This window comes from Carassius carassius, chromosome 44 (assembly GCF_963082965.1).
Source record: "Carassius carassius chromosome 44, fCarCar2.1, whole genome shotgun sequence".
Lineage (NCBI taxonomy): Eukaryota > Metazoa > Chordata > Actinopteri > Cypriniformes > Cyprinidae > Carassius > Carassius carassius.
The window spans coordinates 11,295,280-11,317,032 of NC_081798.1; the positions used below are offsets into that span (position 1 = coordinate 11,295,280).

The 21,753-nt window shown below is 37.1% G+C and overlaps 1 protein-coding gene and 1 pseudogene across 2 annotated transcripts; both read left to right on the forward strand.

Moving 5' to 3' along the window:
• Window positions 1–4,548: 4,548 nt before the first annotated feature.
• On the forward strand, window positions 4,549–5,314 carry LOC132126219 (arylacetamide deacetylase-like 3; annotated as a pseudogene).
• Window positions 5,315–15,964: 10,650 nt separating this feature from the next.
• LOC132126540 (cilia- and flagella-associated protein 107-like) lies at window positions 15,965–21,504 on the forward strand. 2 transcript variants are annotated; one of them, XM_059537832.1, is made up of 4 exons: window positions 15,965–16,230; window positions 18,036–18,146; window positions 19,286–19,442; window positions 21,068–21,504. In XM_059537832.1, exons 1-4 carry the CDS (start codon window positions 16,165–16,167, stop codon window positions 21,280–21,282), a joined length of 549 nt encoding a protein of 182 aa, XP_059393815.1. In that variant the 5' UTR covers window positions 15,965–16,164; the 3' UTR covers window positions 21,283–21,504. The 2 variants fall into 2 exon arrangements, with proteins under 2 accessions (XP_059393815.1, XP_059393814.1); XM_059537831.1 differs by having other exon boundaries at window positions 19,268–19,442; window positions 21,068–21,502.
• Window positions 21,505–21,753: the final 249 nt, after the last annotated feature.

The window sequence follows — 21,753 nt, forward strand, 5'->3', positions numbered from 1 at the left end:
TACAGAACATAATTCAATCCATTTGAACTTTTAACAACCAGTTTAAATAAATTTTACTTGCACAAACTAGCCAAGTTAAAATAAATATTAAATGTACGTAAAAGTTTGGGGTCTGTAATATTTTGTAATTTTTTTTAAAGTCTCATGCTCACCAAGGCTGCACATTTTTTAGAGAGACAGAGAGAAAAAAGCAGCAATGTCGTTAAATATAACAATTAAAAATAAATATTTTCTATTTTAATAGATTTTAAAATGTAAATTAAAATGCATCTGTGATCAAAGCTGAATTGTCAGCATCATTACTAGAGTCTTCAGTGTCACACAATCCTTCAGAAATCATTCTAATATCATTTGCTACTCAAGAAACATTTATTTTTATTGCTGCTTCATGTTCATTTTTCATAATTAATTTTATATATAGTAACAATGTTATGAAGGCTAATCTTGTAATTTAATAATGTGGCAAAGGTTTCTTAAGACTATGCTTCTGATGCTTTTGGGAAACGCAGCCCTGTTTGAACGAGCACTGAGCCATGCGTCAGCAGCGAGCGCTCTCTGTGATTGATTGGTTCTGTCTTTCAGCATTTGCGTGTGTGTTCCGATGAGCAGGAGAAGTTGTTCTATTCAACACAATTATTCGCTAAATAGAGTCTATTTTTCCACTTAGAAACGTATTATTTTATACACCGAATTTCTTGATAAATAAATAAAATTAATGGTTAACAATGCACTTTAGAATCAATATTATTATGTGAGGATCAATCCTTTCGACACAACATCATTACCGAAAGTATCGATTCTTAAGGATCGATCCACCCATGCTTAGTTTGCATGTGGTTGCATGAATCACTAGTTTTTCGGTTTAACATTCTAGCTGTTTAAGTGCTTACAGGTAAAACTGATAAAGCTGCCAGTAAACACAAGTACAAACACGACAGAGGATTTGTTAAACTGACGAGGGAAATTAACCGGTTTGACAAGACACATTTGTATTACACAAGCGTTATACAATAAAAAAATGGCATTTTTTTTTTACCTCATATATTTTTTTTAATAGCATGCCTTTGTTTTGTTCACTGCATAATAAACAAGTGGACTAGCTTGTTTTCAATTTTTTTTTCGAGGTAATGCTACATGTTATAGTGGATTGTATTTCAATCAAATGAAGAATTGTCTGGATCTAGGCATCGTTTTTTGCAAGGTTTCTGTACAAAACAGACAAACAACAACAAAATTGCTCAACCTTCAGACAAAAGCTTTCTCATGTATTTTAATTTGATTTATTATATAAGTTCTTTTTCACGCCAGCTTTTCAGTGTGTGTAAACAAGCATGTGGTTTGCACTAAATGTTATTACACTTGGGTATCCTGTTGCTCTTTTCAGCCCGCAGTGCTCTGACTCAGGCAGAGGAAGGATTCTTGCAGACCAGTGCATCTCCAGAACATGGAGACCTTTGTAAATGGCTTTTAAACTCACACAGTAAACCCAGGAGCCGTTGTGGAGATTCCAGACTGTGATTCTTGGCCTGGCCTCTGCTTCTACTGCTTAAAGCTGAATTGAGGGCTGCTCAGACTGGACTGGGTCAAAATGCAGCCTCACAAAGACTGCTTTGTGCTGTGCTGTGCTGAGCCTTTTAGTAATGGCCCAGCAACTCTCAGCAAGTTTAATGGTTGTCCGGTGGGTGGAAAAAAGCATGTTTCAGTTGAATTTGGCCTTTTCTGGATCTGTTGATAAAAAAAGGCCCAAAATCACAGATGCTGACTTAATTTTGTTGTTATATGTTGCACAATATTCTACCACCATTATTCTGTTTTTATTTGATGGTTTTATTTTATCTTGCACATTTTCTTGTGCAGATATAACAACATGATGATGCTGAACAAAAATACTTTCTCTTTTCAGTTAGAGTGTCACTGCCATCTACAGATCAACAGTGAAAGTTCACTAAATCTGATGTATTCTCAGTGGTAGCCACAGTGCAAACATTGTCTGTCATGGAAGATAGTTTTATCATTTGCATAGTAATAGGATTAAAGGAACTGAGTTAGTTTCCAGTTGATGAACATGAATGTTTTGTCTTCACTGAAGCTGTGCCACCATTAGTTATCTCTTATGTAAACATTCAGCCAGCATATTTTCATGTGCATTGTTGAAATACGAATGAGCTTATCTGGTCATTTAGAACATACCCAGTGGGCATTAGCCAGGGTCGGCAGATTTAAATTGTACTGTGGTCAAACTTATCATCTACTTGGATAGTATAAATTCATATAGTGCCATATGCTTTACTAGGGCTCTTACCAGCATTGTGGAGTAACTAGTTACATGTAACTGCTATGTAATTTACTGTAATTACAAAATAAATGTAACTGTAATGCTATGACACCAATGTTTCAGGAGTTTAGGATACAAAATAGGACACATGCTTTTTCGATAACTTTTATTTCCTATTTGGGTCTATATGCTGCTTATTGTTTTTTTTTTTGTCTGTTTAGTTGTCATAGCTATGCAAATATTTGATTTCAAACACAGCATCAAAGCTATTAAACTATTTCTTATGATTTAAAATCTGTATTTAACCTCAGAATGATCAAAAAAGAAAAAAAAGAGGTGCTAAGACTTAAAAATTTTAATTTTCTGGTGGCTGTGCTTTAAAATTAAATTAATATAATCTTAATTTAAGTGATGAACGATTTTGAAATTCTGACAGTAGTCAGTGTTGAATACTACTGTAAGGTTCAATACTACTGGTTCAAATGTTTGGAAATAATAAACAGTTGAAAGCATTTATTAGAAATTTAGAAAATAAGTCAAAAACTTATCAAATGTGACCAGTTACATTACTTTAATAAGGTAACTGAAAAACAGTGTAACTGAGATCAAGTTACACTCCTTATTACATTTTAAATAGGGTAAGTTGTAAACTGTAACCTATTACATTTTCAAAGTAACCTTCCAAACACTGGCTGACACTATTTTTGTGAACTTTGTACTGTATAACAACTGAAACATCTATAGTCTAAAATTAAATCTGTTTTGCTTTGTAAAGGATTAGCTGAAAATACATTTGTTGAAAATACAAATCTAATTTAAAGCTGTCTTCTAGGAAAAATCAGCACTTGATCTAGCCTAGTTCTGTGTAAAACAAGTAGATCTGGCAACCCTGGCACACCTTAACCTTGTACCTACACTATAAAGGGGAGGAAACATGTATTTTGAACATCTTTTCCTGTGAATGCAATACGTTGAACCAGCCATGCACGCTGAAATTACAACGTTGCTCATTGTATTTACAGCTCTTTTTGCTGCTTTTTGTTTATTGGTAGTTTTCCCAGTGTACTTAGAGCTACGAAATGTAAATATTCCTCCTAGAGTTCCTAATCCTCGGAAACTATGCATGACTTATTGGGTGTATGTGGGGATAAGCTTTGTGGAGAGTGTTTTTGCTGTTTGTGTAGCGTATGCTTGCAAATCCAATCATATATTCTGATTTTATATTGCAGACTAAACGGTTTTTCTATAAGCACTATAGCTCGATTTTCTCTCAAGGACATGATAAAGAGATATGACCTGCTGTTCTTATCTCAGAATATGAGTACAGAATTTAAATGGCTAAGCGGACTTCATTACCCAGTGAGTGACACATTTAATGGGGCAGTGAGTAATATGAATAGGTCCATCATTGTCAACGAGTCTGTTTTGTATTCAACCAACCTTAAGGGTCAAATTCTGGGGCAATTAGGGCTGTGCAATCAGATTCATTTTATACGATGGTTCAGATGTTATATCATGGCCCACAAAAGGTCAGTGCCCTCTGGGCGTCATATTTAGGACTTGACCTTCTGTGGAGTTCCAGTGAGGGTGTATGAGCCTACTACTGCCTCAGGAGAGAAGAAGCCTGGTGTACTTTCATGGTGGCGGATGGGTGTTTGGCTGCATTGGTAATATATACTAAAAGAAACAGTGAAATACTGTTGTGTCCATAGTTTCACCTGCTTCAAGAGTCTGCACACTCAGACGTCTTCAGGAAAAGGGCTACAGCTGTCACATTCCTAGAACCAAGCCACTGCTGAACCAGGAAAACGTCAGAAGCATTTCACCTGGGGTAATGAGAGAAAGAACAGGATTGTTGCTCAGTGGTCCACAGTCCTCTTTTCAGATGAAAGTAAATGTAGCATTTTATTTGGAAATCAAGGTCTGGAGTCTGGAGGTAGACTGGAGAGGCACAGAAGCCAAGTCCATTGTGAAGTTTCTGCCAAAACCACTCAAGTTAAACCTGTTTTGAAGATCTTGAACATTTCTGTTTTGTAAATAACATTTTTTGAGATACTCATTTTTTTATTTTCTTAAGCTGTAAGTCATAACCATCAGAATTAAAACAAAAAAAAACAATTTTGTGTGCAATGAATAGAGAATCTTTGCTTTTTTAAATTAAATTACGAAAAATAAAGAACTTTGTGCACCTGTACTCATTTGATGTAAAAAAAAATCAAGTTAAAAGTTTTGGCTGGCTTCATTTTCCATCTTCTTTTCTTTCTCTGTTTCAAATGTATAGTTACGATCTAGACCCTGGGCACAGGTACCCTACCCACCTAGATGACTGTGAGGTCAGGATTTGCCACTTCCTGTCAATAGCGGTAGCTGAATTCGGGGTGGACCCACGCAGGGTGGCAGTTGGTGGAGACAGTGCAGGGGCGAACTTGGCAGCCGCTCTCTGCCAGAGGCTGTCAAAGACACAGGATGGTCATCTGTCATCTCCCCGTGCTCAGGTTCTCATCTACCCGGCACAACAAATGGTAAATATATCCACCTGCCCTCATACCAGCAGAACCACTCTGTGCCCATATTGTTCAGAGGCTGAGTGGTGTTCTATTTCCTGCAGTACCTCAGTGGGAATATGTCTGTGAGCAAGCAGAATCTGGAAAGCAAGTATGTTCCTGTCGAGCTAAAACTTCGCTATAAGAAATGGCTGGATCCAGAAAATTTTCCATCTCAGTTTAGAAAATTAGTAAGAAGTCTGCATGTTATCACATGCCATGATGCTGATGTCTATCATATCAAAAACGGGCTGGATCCAGAGATCTCCCCTTAACTAGTCGAGGATGGTGTTCTTCGTCTGGCACCTCCCATCTTGTGAGTTTGATGTGTTGAGGGATCATGACATTCTGTTCCTTAAGCGACTCATGGATGTCACATGGGAACATCTATCATGATGACCACGGAATCATCAGCACCTTCAGCCAGGGCTGGTTGACATTTCAGTCTTCTCAAAAGGGTATGGACAGCATTGTACAATATGTAAAGACTCTCTGACTGTGAAGTCAAAAGATTTGGTAAATTTTTTTTTTTTTTTTTTTTTGTGAAACAGAAAGGTTCTTCAGACGTTAAAGGTTCTTTATGGAACCATTTAGACAAAAAAATAAAAAATTAATAATAAAATAAAAAAGGTTCTTCTTTTGCATCATAAGCAGTTTAATTTTTTTTCTCTCCAAAATGGCACAAGAGTGACACCTTGCTGTCTATGGAAGGTTCAAAAAGCTCTCGGAATTCATCAAAAATATCGTAATTTGTTTTCCAAAGATGAACAAAGGTCTTACGGGTTTGGAATGACATGAAGGTGAGTAATTAATGACAGAATTTTCTTTTTTTTCTTTAAAAAAAAATATTTCTGAACACACACACACACACATATATATATATTTAATTTATATTTTATTCATCTAATATTTTTTCATCTAATAATCTAAATCAGTTAGATTCAATCATTCAAAATGCATCAAGGGATTGTAGTTGTTTTTTTCTTAATTTTCAAATATTTATTTATTTTTAATATTTTTTGGCTATAATCAAATATCAAAGTTTGTGATTCACCTAAGCTGGCTGGTTTGGTTCATAGCTTATAACTTTTAAAGACTTAAAAAATACCTATGGGAAAAAAGAAGAAGGAGAAAATACTTCTGGAACAAAGGCTATTGAAATGGGCAAAACAGTGTTACAATTTTTTTCCTTTAAATAATCTTTGTCATTCAGCAATATATGACTAAATCTAGCAAGAATATAGTCACGTTATATTTATCAAACAATTTGTTTTTGATTAGTGTGTTAAACTATGTTTGTAATGTACAAACAATGCTCAATTTGTCCATTGATTTATGAATGATGTTCCAGTGTGTGACACTTAAAATTCCTCCCACATCCCATGTCCCTTGTACAAGCCTCATTTGTATGAGACTGCAGTCTTTCCTTTGGTACTACAAGTGAAGCTAATTATCATCATTCAGAGTGTTAGTCAGCATTTGCATGGTGCATTTAAAGGAATCTGATGAAACTTCTTTTGCTGCAGCTGTTCCCATAGAACGCAACAGTCAGGTTATTGAAGTAAAAACTGTATTTGTTTTCTTCATGGGAAAATTGATTTTTTAACAATAGACCTAATTGATAAACCTTTAAAGACATGGGGGTGATTTACTCACTCACCCCCATGTCATCCAAGATGTTTACATCTTTCTTTCTTCAGTCGAAAATAAATTAAGGTTTTTGATTAAACATTCTTAGCGTTGTTTGAGCTCAAGACGCTAGTCTTTAGAAATCAGCGCAGCGCAGTACAAGTCAAACTATGGTATGTTGACAATGTTGTGGCTCAACAATGATTTTATGTTATGGACATTTTAAGACTAATAATAAAATATGTTTGCAATGGATACAGGCCTATTTATGAAGTTGACTTTATTTGGTATCAGAACTAATATGGTAGTAATTAGACTAGGCTATTTCGTAATGTCATTAAAGCGAATTGGCAATCACTTTTGATAATGAAAATCTTGCAAACAATTTGGCTCTAAATGGCTAATCTATCTATAAATGGGTTAGCATGGTGGTGTCCAATAAACGACGAACTATGGCAACGATCCAACGTGTCCTTGTATTGAATCAAAGACTGCGCCGGCTGTTTAGTCCATGTCAATATTTTTGGGGCAAAACTTAAGCCCTTTTGACATTTTGCCTGACGTGGCTATATTAAAAAAAAATCGCTTCCCAAGACAACTCATTTTGGAGCTGCTGGACCTTCTCAGACCTGCGCTTGCCAGGCTAACGCAGTGGAATTTTGCTTTAAGCCCTGAAGTCCAGCTGCTTGCAGCGCTAAGGTTTTTTGCTACAGGGAGCTTCATCGAGGTCATGGGAGAGGGCTACGGTCTAAGCTAGGTGCCATTTTATACGTTGCTTCCCGACCATATTCTGTATCTAACTCTCCCTCTGTGTTCATAGGTTGCTTTTTATTGAAAACGTTAATACTCATAGACTTTGAAAATCAGATGGCTACTGCCTTTGAACTGCCAATGGATCTGATCCAGCTAATGCTTCTCAGACATCCACTGTCTCTGAGACTGACACTTCCTGAAGACCTGAGCCCCTTTTAATGTATATAATCTACCCTATTTTTTATATGGTTCAAAAAAAAAAACTTTTCCCATCTACATTTCTTGCTTATTTTCTGTACTATTCTTAAAGGAAGATAATTCATGCCACAGTGGATTCGAAGGTAGGAGCATTGCGTTTCATGTCTTAAATCATTCCACAGTAAAAAGCAATGCTGTTTTATTGAGCTTATGTTCTTAAAAAAAATGTTTGTAATTCCAAATGTCCAAATGCATTTAGAGCATGTAGCAAGACTGGCTCGTAAAAGGAACTTCAACTGTAAATTTGGACATACTGCTCCTTACTCCCCGTTTTTCACCTAAAGTATGTGATTTCAGATGCAGCCTGTATTTTGAAGGAACTGATTAACTAAATGATTCAGTTATTCACTCATAAAAATGGTTGTTTCTTTTCTGATTTAATCAAAAATTTTTATAAATTGGTTTACTAAATGTTTCAATGATTCACTCATAAATACAGTGGTTGCATCCAAATATGCCTGCTTCTTTAGCTATTGTATAGTGGTGAATAAATAAATAATAATAATAATAAAACAGTATGGCAGTATGTATAGTAGCACACATAAATAATATGTAATTACTATTCAAAATAAGTACTTATTCAGAGAGTATGCAGTTTTGGAAGTAGCTAGTCACTTGATTCATTACTGACTAAAGCAATGGTTTAATTAATCGGTTGACTAAAGATTTCAACGATTCATTCATAAAGACGGTTGTTTCATTCCTGAATGAATCAGTGTTTGGAATAAATCAGTTGACTGATTTGATGATTCACTCACAAAGACAGTCATTTGTTGCCATCCACTGGCGTAACAACATGGTATATACTATGCTTCATGTCCTTGGATATTAACTGTAATTGGCAATTTTTTTTTGATGACTTCTCTCATCCCCTGATGTAACGACAACTATATTGAAGGGGTTTTATATACAGCAGTCAACAGACAACCTTATAAAAAATTATAAATCATTTTATTAGTTGTGGATTTGCTTGAGCTAGAAAGATACTGAACATAAATAAAATGTGCAAAAGGATTTTGAAAAAAATACCCTTAAAAAGGCTACTGAACATAAATAAAATGTGAAATAGGGTATTGAATTTTTTTTTTACAAAATTTACATAACATAATATAACCATAGCACATAACAGTAGAACATAAACATTGTCTTGAAGTCTTGAAGATGGTTCATTTCTTTACCCCTGAAAAATAAACAAAAGCAGTTTCAGCAAAATACAATCACAGTACATCAAATGAAAAATAAGAAGTACTGTACAAATAATTTTACCTAGAAAAGGCTCCAGCACGTTTTGGGCTCCACTTTCCTTGCACTTTGGGCTTCACAGTTTGTGGATGCTGCACTTCTCCTCCCTAGTGCCAGCCATGTCTGCACATATGTGTGTGCATTAAACTGATCCAAGGGTGGTCCGTTGCATTTCAGGAAGATCAGATTTGAAAGCCTTTTGATGTCAATAGAGTTTCTTTTATCTGTCAAAGTATCATTCATTGAGCTGAAAGCTCGCTCGCATTCACTTGTTGATACTGCAATGGTGTGGACAGCTTTAAGAAGAGGCTTCAGGGCTTCTGGTGTCTTGGAAGCTTTTAGGTCTTTATACTCCCTAAATCCTAGGACACTTTCCCTCTCCCCAACTCTGAATCTCTGACATAAACGTTTGACCGCTGCATCCCCATTTTGAATATCTAGAGATGCAGGCCATGAGTCAGATTGGAGGACCTTGATGTCTGAGAGAAGGTGACTATCTGTCTTTTCAGATGAGGGTCTACTGACATGTGAGGAAGTTGTTGGAGTCATCCTGCACTTAACATTTTCAATTATTCCAACATTGTGAGCACTCTCGGTTAACTCCCTTTGGTATTTTGGGGATGCATGGTAGAGGGAGTGTTGAGATTTATAAATATTGTGCTCTCATTTATATTTGGTTTGTTTACCTTTTATTTATTTTCCTTGAACCAGGCAATCATATTGCAGAGTGTATGTCATGTGACCTAATCAGTGACTGAATGAATGCACATGTTTCTGTTTAAATAAAAGTGCGCCAGTCTGAACAAAACTGGTTGATGTGAAACAGTAATACTGTTGTCTGCGTGAGTTACTCTGCTAACAGGTTATGGGCCCAGAATACGGGTGTTAAGTCGCTGGGTAAAAGTCGCAACGAAAACTTAACTGGGTGTACCCGAGTTTGTAAGAGAAATGACATGAGGCTGCAAACATGAGCAGAAAGACAAAAGCAGCGGTATCATCGAGCCGCTGGTCAAGGCTTGTCTTTGACGGAGATGAGAAAAATTTTGAGTTATGGGAGACGAAATTTTTGGGTCACCTTTGTTTACAAGGACTGAAAGAGACTATTTTGAATGAGCCTTCTGTCGAAGATGAGGAAGACGAGACGAAAAACGCCGAAGCCTATGCTGAGCTGATACAGTTCCTGGATGACAAAAGCCTGTCGCTGGTCATGAGAGAAGCAGCAGATGACGGACGTACAGCGCTGGAGATTTTACGTGGATATTATGCTGGCAAAGGGAAGCCCCGGGTAATAAGCTTGTACACAGAGCTAACTTCACTCCAAAAATTGTCGAGTGAGAGTGTTACGGAATATGTCATCAGAGCTGAAACTACAATCACTGCTTTGAGAAATGCAGGTGAGAATCTGAGTGACGAACTTTTGACAGCAATGGTTTTGAAAGGACTTCCAGAGACATTTAAGCCATTTACTATCCATGTTACTCAGAGTGATGTTAAAATGACTTTTGCCGAATTTAAGACAAGACTTCGAAGTTATGAGGACATTGAAAATATGCGGACAACTGCGTCCGGGGACAATGTAATGAAAGCAAGAGCGCAGTTTGGAACAAAATCCACTTTTGCTGACTGTGCAGCTGCAAGTGCTGACATTGTCTGTTACCGGTGTGGCACAAAAGGCCATAAAGCAAGGACATGCCAACGTAAACAGTGGTGCAGTCAATGTAAAAATACCACTCACCGCGATGCAATCTGCAGACGGAGAAAGCCGCGGGATAACGCAAGAAAAGTGTCCGAGGAGCCGGGTGACAAAGAATATGTTTTTCGGGCAAGCGACGCTGAGATGTGGAGGCATGAGGATGAAAGAAAGGGCCTAATGGTGGATGCAGGTGCAACTTCACACATCATCACAGACATCGCAAAGTTCCAGTGGTTTGACAGCAGTTTCCAGGCTGACACACACTGTGTGGAATTGGCTGACGGCACGAGGTGCAACGGAGTCGCTAAGAACAGAGGAGACGCGGCAGTATGTTTGGTGGACAGCACTGGACGACGTTTCAAGACAACGCTAAGGAACGCGCTGTACATCCCCACGTACCCACAGGACATCTTCTCTGTGAAGGCAGCCACCTCGAATGGAGCAACCGTGATCTTCAGAGAAGGGAAGAACGTTCTGCTACATAAAGACGGTACTGAATTCCCCATACACGTGCACAATAAACTGTACTATTTGCACACAAAAGACAACGAGTGTGATGACCAATGTAGAAAATGTTATGACTTGCAGACATGGCATGAGATATTAGGTCATTGCAACTATGGGGATGTAATTAAGCTCGAGAATGTTGTAGACGGTATGAAAATTGAGAATAGAGCAGACAAACCAACCCCACCGTGTGAGATTTGCATACAAGGCAAGTTTATTGAGACTAGAAACCGAGAGCCAGATGCGAGAGCCAAAGCAGCTCTAGAAATGGTACATACCGATTTAGCAGGACCTATAGACCCAATGTCCAAGGACGGCCATAAATATGCATTATCTTTCACAGATGATTATTCTAGTGCGGTGTTTGTATATTTTTTGAGAAACAAGAGCGACACAATAACCGCCACAGAGAAATTTCTTGCTGATATGGCTCCATATGGCAGAGTTAAATGCATCAGGTCTGATAATGGGACAGAGTTCACAGGAAGGGAGTACCAGGCATTATTGAGTAGAAACGGTATTAGACATGAGACCTCTGCACCATACTCTCCACACCAAAACGGCACTGCGGAACGTAACTGGAGAACATTATTTGACATGGCTAGGTGCATGTTAATAGAAAGTGGGTTACCAAAGACATTGTGGACCTATGCAGTCCAGACTGCGGCTGTAGTTAGAAACAGATGTTTTAATAACCGAACTAAACAGACAGCTTACTTCATGTTAACAGCCAGGCAACCTAACATTTCTAGAATGCAGAAGTTTGGTATTCCGTGTTACGCTTATCAACATGAGAAAAGTAAGCTGAACTCTAGATGTGAGAAGGGCATTTTTGTGGGATATGACAAGAATAGTCCAGCATACATGATCTACTATCCTGATAGCAGGAAAATACAGAAGCGCAGACTAGTTAAGTTTTTACCTGAAATGAGTGCTGAGGCAGACGAGATTTCGATTGATGATGATTGTGACGATTTTGGGGTTGGGAATAATCTTAGAGAATCGAAAAGAGAAGGTTCTGAAATTAATCTGCAAAATTCTCAAGAACCAGTCACAGTAAAAGAGCCAGAAATGTGCGAAAACCAAACACAAAAAGATCATAAACCTGAAACCGGGAGAAATCCTGCCAGAGAGAGGAAAAGGCCAGGATAGTTACTCTGCGTGAGTTACTCTGCTAACAGGGAGTAAAGCTGATCTAAAAATAATTTAAAGTGGTTGATTCCTCCTACCTCCTTCAAAACATCACAAACTGCTAGTTACAGTCTGTGATTGGAACAATGCCAGACAAACAGGTAAGGGCATTTGGAACAAAGCTGCGCAGGAACTCCTGCTTTCCTCCCAAGCATCACTGAGGCTCCATCACAAGCAAATGCCAAAAAATGTTCCTGAAGGTAGTGAGGGTCAAAGCCATTGTTATGAAGACATTCTAACAGTGCTTCAGTGATGTCCTTTGCTTTGATCCCCTGCAGCTCAATCAGTTCAAAACATATTCTGTCTGGGTGTTCACTAGAAATAGCTGACCGCAGGCACACGACAAGCACAGACTTTCCACTTATTGTAGTGGATTCATCAATGAGCACACACAATTTTCTTTCATTCATCACTATGTCATTGACTACTTTCTTTTTCATTTCAGCTGCAATGTGATCCAGTATATTTGCACATGAGTTATTAGAGTGCAAAACTCTGCCCATCTTGACCCCATTTAAGACTTGCAACTGGACATCTATTGGCATGTCTGTAAAGGGACGCCCATGCTTGCCAATCTTATAAACTGTTCTAAACACATTGCAAGTTGAAGCATATTCAGCCTTTCTCATATCTTCAATGTGTTTTTGCATTGTATTTTGTGTTGCCTTCTCTTTTATTTCAACTGCTTTCTTGTGATAAATTGAGTCTCTGTGCTCTTTTCTTTTCTTTCGTAGTGAGTTTTGTTGTGCAGCCTTGTCCCTTCCAAAAGACACACCCACTCCCCTCCTGCGACACTCTCTGCTCTTGTTGCATGTCCACGCGAACACAAACCTGACTACACACACTACAACCCAACTTTTGATTTCAGCTCATCAGCCACTTGTAATTTGTGGAGAAATACTGGACTTGTGCTTGGGACCAACATTCTGGCCAATCATGATCGCTAACGCGGCTGTTGTAATCATAGACATGTATAGAAAGGCTAGATAGCTTACCGGCGCTGAGAGCCAATGGGACCCGACGACGTCACACGGCGGCCATCTTAGGACAGGACCGCTCGTCCAGATATATCATTAAAGTCTATTGTGCATGTAGTGCTGAAATAACTATATTTTGCTCATTTTTCAACCGATTTTCAAACGGCTTGGTGTGTCATAAACTTCAGGGATGCGGCTATTTAACTGCATACTTGTGAAAAATTATAGCCACGGAGTTTATTAAGAAAATAGTATATTAAGTAGACTAGACAGGTAAAGTACTAGGTATACCCATACACACACACAGTAATGATGTCAATATTTATAAGGTACATGAAACATGAAATAGTTACATTATTAAATACATGTGTAAATTTATGTATAATATAAATCTGTCTCAAGTTGCCATTCTGTAAAATAAAGAGAAAAGAGATGGGTCTTTGTTTTTTGTTTTTTTTACTTAGGACAATTAGAAAAAACTTACAAAAAAAATATACAAAATATACAAAAAAAAAAAATTAAGTGAAAAAAAGTGAAAGTGAAGTGACATTCAGCCAAGTATGGTGACCCATACTCAGAATTTGTGCTCTGCATTTAACCCATCCGAAATGCACACACACACACAGAGCAGTGAACACACACACACACTGTGAACACACCCCCGGAGCAGTGGGCAGCCATTTATGCTGCGGCGCCCAGGGAGCAGTTGGGGGTTCGATGCCTTGCTCAAGGGCACCTAAGTCGTGGTATTGAAGGTGGAGAGAGAACTGTACATGCACTCCCCCCACCCACAATTCCTGCCGGCCCGGGACTCGAACTCACAACCTTTCGATTGGGAGTCCGACTCTCTAACCATTAGGCCACGACTTCCCCACACAATTGGACACAAAACTCTTTCCATCAATACAATATAATCAATACAGCTCCCTCCCTCTCTTCCTCTCATTTTCCACAAGCGTAATCAGAAGTTCTGTAAACAAAAAACCAACAAAGTAATCCAAATGTAAAGATGTTTTTAAGAAACCAAACCACTTGGAAATCATGTGTAACTCAAAGCTATGTTGAAACGAAAGACTAACCCTGCCTCTCCCACCAATTTACAATTGCTTGGTGACTCACTTACGACCTCTTCACTACTAGCCAGCAAATAAATACAACCACATCCACAAAATGACATTTAGACAAAAGATTAGGTTGTCAAGAAACGTTGTTGGTCTCAGGAAACCTGTTAATAATTGAAAATGTCGACTGTGGTATCACTTTAGAGTAGAGGGCAGCCATGAAACACACAGCTACGCTGCAATGTTAAGCGTTTCTCAAAACGTGAAGCTACAATTTAAACATCGGCATCAGCACAAATCATAGCCACGTTAATAAGGTTTGTAATAAACCAAACCGTTTGTAAATCCGTCAATAATTCAGCAAGTTACGAGCATTTTAGTTGGCGTATGTCACTCACCTTCCGTCCACAGCAGCAGGGAGCAGCAGCGCAGTCTCCTGACCTAAGATGGCCGCCAAGTGACGACACAGCTGACTCCGCCTTGAGCCATCTAGCCTTTCTATACATGTCTATGGTTGTAATCGGTAAAAGTGATGTCATTCTAGTCCTCGTTCTCGACCGCGGCACAAGTGCTGCTGTCATTACTTTACGTCTGACCTGCAGCGATATAATTCTGGCTTGGTGGGGTGTCAGCCAGCGAGTCAACTGATTCTGACCGTGCTCTCTTAGTCTGAAGCTAGGAGAGCATATTGAGTGTTGTTCACTGTAGGCTATTTTGTATTTTGACCGAGCCGAGTGTGCACGTATTGTATTTTGACACACCCTCTCCGACCACGTTGAGTTGTTGACACTGGCAGCGGCAAAAGCGACGCATGCGCTTTTCACTTGTAAAACTCAAGGGTGTATGGGTAATGTAGTCTCTGCTCTCAGTGGGACGTATTAGGAAGCATGCATTGTGAAGGGCGCTCTGAAAAGCGGCAGCGCAGGCAAAGGATTAAAACCTCTATTAAAGCACGTTCTGGGCGCACGGAGAGGTGGCGGTACGCTCAAGAGCTATATTTGGAAGTGGCGGTACTGAGTACGGGTGCGTACCGGCCCACTTAAAGGCAGTTTAAAATTTGTTTAAACTTTCTATATATATCAATGCATAATTAAAATGTAAGTAATCTGATAAAAAGAGTATAAAAATCGAGTGACTCTTGACCGTTTAATCTGTATTAAACATAGCTCATTATTTCCATTCGGGACGAAACATAGGATTGGCTTAGGCGACTGTCACTCTCTCGCAACCATGGCAACCACCCTTTTGCCACACATGACCTGCCCACTTGCGCACGCACGTTTGATTTGAGGAATTCAACAGGCACGGATCCTAGGAATACCAAAACAATGGCAGAGAAACAGCAAGCAAAATTCACAGTACCGGCCTATGCAGTTAGTGAAGGCAAACCAGGCAAAAAAAGGAAGACAGTAACAGTACAAGAAAAGGCAATGAACAAAAAGTCTTTGGATAAACAAAGAAATAAAACGCGAGTTAATATCGGTGTGGCTTTCCAGCGATGGCGAGAACTGAGGGAACTCAAGGGGCTGAAAAGTGACTCCTTGATGGCTTTATTTATGCTGGACAGGTAAATCTTTCTTTTTGTATTTTGATCAGAAGGGAGGGGGTGGAGTGAATGGAAATAATGAGCTGTCTTTAAAACAGTCGTGAGAGGTCTACAGACACTCGATTTTTATACTTTCTTTTTCAGAGTACTTACATTTTAATTATGTATTGATATATAAATAAAGTTTAAACAAATTTGGAAAAAACGTTTTTTATACATTTTTTACCTACCCTGCCTTTAAAGCACTGATCTGAATGCCGCGCTGCGTTGTCAAGGTAACATTCGTCTGCCTGGGAGGTCCAAACGCTTACACGAGAAAGTATTTCATACACCCTTGAAAGAACTCACTTAGAGCTCTGCCCTTCGAAGAGAGCAGGAAGTATTTGGATCATGCTCACGTAAGTCTGAAAATTCGCCCCTAGTGTTTGGTATATCCATGGCAGCAGAACTCTAGATGGTCACTTGCATCGACGGCTCTGCTGCTTTAGGATGAGTCAGCCTTGTAAATACAGCAACAAAGTACTCATTGGTAATTGGGCAGAGGAGAGATTACATGTAGGTACATTTGTTGCTTCATTAAGATTAATGTAATTTTTTATTTATTTATAGTAAGATATAATTGTGTTGTGTGGATTTCTCGATTTAATTTACTTGTGATCTCAACATAAAAGTTGTTTTATCGTTATCACAAATTAATTTTCTCGTGATTTCGACATAAAACATGTTTTATTCTTAAAACTAGTTAATTTTCTTGTGATTATGCAACATACGTAACAAATGTTGTTTTCTTTACACAATCATTAGTTGTTGTTGTTTTAATAACAAAATGCACGCGCATCTAATCGACAGACGCTTATCTTATTATTATTTTTAATATATAGCACTGTGGATATTTCAGCAAAAAAGTTTGTTTCGCATAATAATAAAGTCTACTTTAAACGTGTAGTCTAATCAACGCTGATTTCAAGAAGCAGTGGAATACAACGGGGTTTGACTATTCTCCATTAATCCACTAGGTGGCAAAAATTAACATAATAATAAATAGCTGGCAGACTTTGCCATTTCTTGACATGACGGTTAGATTCAGATGCTAAATATCATATTTATTAATCACATCATAAAATAAAATATCGTATTTACCTTTACCACTGTAACTATATATATATATATATATATATATATATATATATATATATATATATATATATATATATATATATATATATATATATATATATGAAGATTTCAGATGCAAAAGCCTCTAAGTGCCATCTGAAATTTTCATCTAAAATTAGGATTTTTATCAGGCTCCTATATTTATGTTCAGTTATTTCACTTTAATAGCCTGTAAAAGGACCTGCACATTGCCATTAAAGTAAAATGACTCAACCTAAGCATATAGGAGCTTGATTAAAAATACTAATTTTTGATGAAAATTTCAGATGGCACTTAGAGGCTTTTGCATCTGAACTCTTCATATATATATATATATATATATATATATATATATATGCAATATTTACTGTTCCTGATATAATTTTATTATAAGTCAGAAATAGTATACATATTTTTTTGCTAAAATTCAATATGGCAGACATTGCTTAAGTTTTTTGCCTTTGGCCATAAAACTTTGAAGTCAGCATGAAATGAAAGTTGATTTTCTTTCATATTGTTAGATATAGTTATTTGAATGAAAAGGCTTATGAATGACAAAAAAATGTAGGGCTTTAATATTGTTCAATGGGATTTTTCTGAATTGTGCTAAAAACTTTAACATTGATCAACTATTAAATGTATTAATAGTAAATATACTGAAAATACTCATATTTGGCATCCACATCGTCAGGTCCTTTGCTTGTAAAAGGTTTGGTGAATCTGATGAAAACCTACTGGCTCAAAAAATCATAATAATTTGCAGTTGTGTTAAATACTAAGATCAATAATTTTGTTTCTATATCCATCATTACTGAATTCAAAGTTAATGATTTATTTCAATATTGCTTTAAAAATGTTTTTAGCTTCTAACATATATTTGTTATTATTATTTATAGACAATCTCTAATCGCTCTTGTTTCGAGTAATTAACACAGTACTTAAGCACTTGTCAGTATGCAATATGTAAACCCTGAAATGGTGCAGTTCAGATCCATGCAAAAGTGATTAGCACTGCTGATCAGCCTGGTCAGCACAGACTGGAGGCAGACAAATGGGATTGATGCAAGTCGTTCTGCAGTCCCCTAGTCAGGAACAGACCTGAGAGAGTACATCTACGATCAATAAGGGGCCGGCAAGCTCTGCTGAGCATGGGATTTGTTTGCTGAGTGTTTCTGCATTTCTTATATGTGTGTGTGATGATACAGTTCACTCAGGACTGCGAGATGGCGAACAGCAGCTACAGGATGGACTACATGCCCAATATGCCACAAAGGCACGATGCTGTCATGTGCCAAAGGGCATTTCGCAGATCAGAGGTTTGGGACAAATTCATCAGTTTATGCATTACCAAACATCACAGACACAACAGTGAGCAAATAACATTAGAATTTTGACTTTACAACAAAACTTCCAAAAACCTTTGATACTATACAATTATTTGCATGCTTATACATATTTCACATTAAATATAATAATAATAACGTAATATTATTATTATAAGTGAAAGCACTCTTGAAAACTTTATTTTAATTGCGTTTTAATTTAGACCATCTGCATAACAAAAATCAATTTTGCTTGATATTTATCGATTGTAGCGAAAATGAAGAATAGACCTACTCAATATTAATTTTAATACATATTACTGTAATATTGGTACAGTGTACATTGTTATGGGCTATTTATTTTTGTTTTGTTTTTTACCTCGCAGATGTTTGCAAGGAAAAGATAACATGCAAGTAAAATTATACTGTAAATTAATGTAATTTACAATCAGGTCCACATATTTATTTATTTTTATTAGGTTTGTGTAATGAACTCCGAACTGATTGCACTGTATTTTACATACAGTATTCACTGTATTTTATGTCAAATAATTTTATATTTTTAAATGTTTTAAATTCATTTGAAATAAGTATTTTTTTTCAAAGTTTTTAAATTGCTTGTTTTATTTTTTTAAATTATTTTTCTTCACGATTTTTACTTTCTTATATGTAAAACACTTTGAGTTACCATTGTGTATGAAATGTGCTATATAAATAAACTTGCCTTGCCTAATAGTGTGCTGCAGTGATGACATTTTTGTGGTTCCCTCCCTTTGTGGTTCCATTAGTCTTTGGATTATTGCAGAAAATAAGCTCTTTGAGCAACAAAAGTTTAGGATTCTTACATACTCTTAAAACCATTCAAACAACCCAGTGATTTCAGGATGATAGAACTGGAAGTGTAAAACTTGAACAAAACTCAGGTTCTGCCTGCAAAATTCATAATTGCAGTGTGATTACTGTATGTACAGTCAGTCAAATAATAGATTCACCTGAAGTATGTTTTTTTTCTTCTTAAATATCAATCATTCCATATTATAAGCAATGTATATTTAGTTGTGCATTGTGAATGTCCTTCTCTGATCTGATACGCCATGTCTGTGGGTTTAATTCAGGGTCTTCCCTTAAGGCAGTTATTTTCTCATCATGACGTCCTCTCCTCCCACTGTCTGGTGTCACAGTATGATGAGTCGTACGGGCGGCAGGCCTCCTCCTCTCTGCCCACACTGCACTCCTGGAAATCTTTCAAACTGGCCAGGGTCCCAGAGAGGTCAGATCACCCAATCCAAGGTATTAAGCATTCCCTTGACTCCAGATGGGTTTTTATGCAGTTCAGTCTGCGTTTTGAATTAATGTTGGAGAACATCCTTGTAAATGGTTATGGATATCAGTTATATTAACACATTGGCTTTGATTTGATTTAATTAGATTTTTTTTATTAGAGCACAGACAAAAATAACTGTGGCAAATGTGAAAGAGAAACCAATGTCTGCTATTTGTCAGTGGGTATTTTAAATGAATAGTTCCCTCAAAATGAATTCACTTGCAAGTTGTTTCAAATCCATGTGACTTCATATGTTTTCAAGTTTTAAACAAATGGAGATACCTTAGTTGATTCTCGTGGCTCACACTATAGCTTTGTGTGATTTACTCAGAGCAACCTCTGTCCTCAAAAAAGTTAATTACAAAAAAATGGTGATGTTTGACTGATAATATTTTTTGATGCTGCATACCAATTTGCCTACTTTTACTATGCCCCAAAAGTATGTACTCTCTTTTTGAAGAAAAAGTACATACTTTTGAGTGAAGAGTAGCAGGTTTGGGACATATTACTTCATCATAACTCTGTCGCTTAGTTATGTGAACCCAGTCATCCTTTAAGCTGCTCTGTAAATCATCTTATCATAGTTAACATCCTTCACATTTTATTTATTTTCATTTCCTACCATATTGGAGAGAAATGGAGAGGCAGTCACGTGTCTTTCATGCCAAGAACTATCTTCATGTGTTTGCATAATGATGCATTTAAAGGTTAATAACACATTTTAATGAAAGGTCACAATTTTGTTGTAGATGAAATATAACATGGATAACTTTACTTAATATAATTTTTTTAGTCAGGTTAGATACTGATTATTATTTGCTCAAACCCCTTTTTCTATTAACCGTCAATCTCACATACTTTGTCATGTTTGTTGTTCAAATTTGTTTATTCAAATTTGTAGTTGTAATTGCATCCTCATCCGATGTGCAATGTGTGGTGGGCTGTATTAGCCATTATCATGGATCTGCACTTCAAACTCAAACTAATTTCTAATTTTCAATATTAATTAGGAGGAATAGTATGCAAACCTATCTGACATGAATGAATCAGTTGATCCAGTTAACAAAACAGCTCTGAATGATTCTTTAATGAATCAAATTGGTCAAGTTCAAGTTCATTTAACACTAATGTGTTTACATTCTTTCAAAAACTACAAGTAAGCAATTCACAAGCTGGTATAATTTATATTTTATTGTAGTTTTATTCATATTTTTAGTTTTAATTTAAGTTTTCAGTAATTTTGCACTTCTTTCATTGAATATTACTATTTAGGTTCAATGTATTTTTATTTCAGTTTCATGTATTTCTAGGTAGTACTTTTAGTGCTTCAGTGCAAATTAATTATTTTTTTATTTTCTTATTTCTCTTATAATCTTTTTATTTTCATCTAATATTTATATTTTATTACGGCTTTATTTTGTTGAAAAAAAAATGTTTAAATATTTTTTGCTAGTGATAAAAATTGTTGCTTTTTTTGTTGAGTCATTACTGTTTCAGCGCTAGTGGCTACACACAGTCTGCCTGAACATGTTCCTCTTTGTGTTGTGTCTCTTTTTTTCCCTCTCTGCCTCCCTTTGTTTATTACACACAGGCCCCCCTACTAATTTTGGCTTGGCGGCTTCTTGGCGGGCCCGCATGGAACAACAGCGGGCACTTGTGCCCACATTAAGCGAGTATAGGGCTTCATACCCTCTGCACCCCATCAGTGCCTTCTGTTATTCTCACCACGTCAGCATGCTCAAGCGCTTCTCCAGCAGTCAGCTTCCTGCCAACCTCAGCAACGAGGACCTGGCACTGAAACACTAACCATGCAGGCAGGTCTCCAGTAATCCAGCCAGCCTGCTGTGACCCTTACCCCACCTTCAGCCCTGAAGTACCACACAGACTGGCCCCAACCTGGGGTGAGCACTCGTAGTAACTTGTTTTATTGATTAATGGCACCGAAAACCAAAGAAGCAGGAGCATTTTACTGTGTTTGCACAAAGACAAATAAAATATATATACAGCAGTGTGGTCCAAAAGTTCAAATACTTTTAGTATTTAATGCATTGGTTTTATATTACATCAGCACTTTTATTTTAAGTGAAAAGTTGAACTGACAGCAGGACTCAAGCTGCATAAATTCCACAAGTGTGTGTAAAAAAAATTATGTTCTTCAACATAATTTGAGATTACTCAATCAGCATCTTGTGCTTTAGTTAGAGAATCAAACTTTTGAATCCCACTGAAATAATAATGTTAATCAGTATTTAAGAGCTTTGCAGGTTTCAGCATATA

Excerpts from the sequence above, each read along its gene's own strand:
- LOC132126540 (XM_059537831.1), top strand. The coding sequence starts at position 16,165 with ATGAGTCAGCCTTGTAAATACAGCAACAAAGTACTCATTGGTAATTGG. Across the intron at positions 16,231-18,035 it reads GGGCAGAGGAGAGATTACAT|TTCACTCAGGACTGCGAGAT; the intron begins GTAGGTACATTT and ends GTGATGATACAG. Across the intron at positions 19,443-21,067 it reads GTCAGATCACCCAATCCAAG|GCCCCCCTACTAATTTTGGC; the intron begins GTATTAAGCATT and ends TATTACACACAG.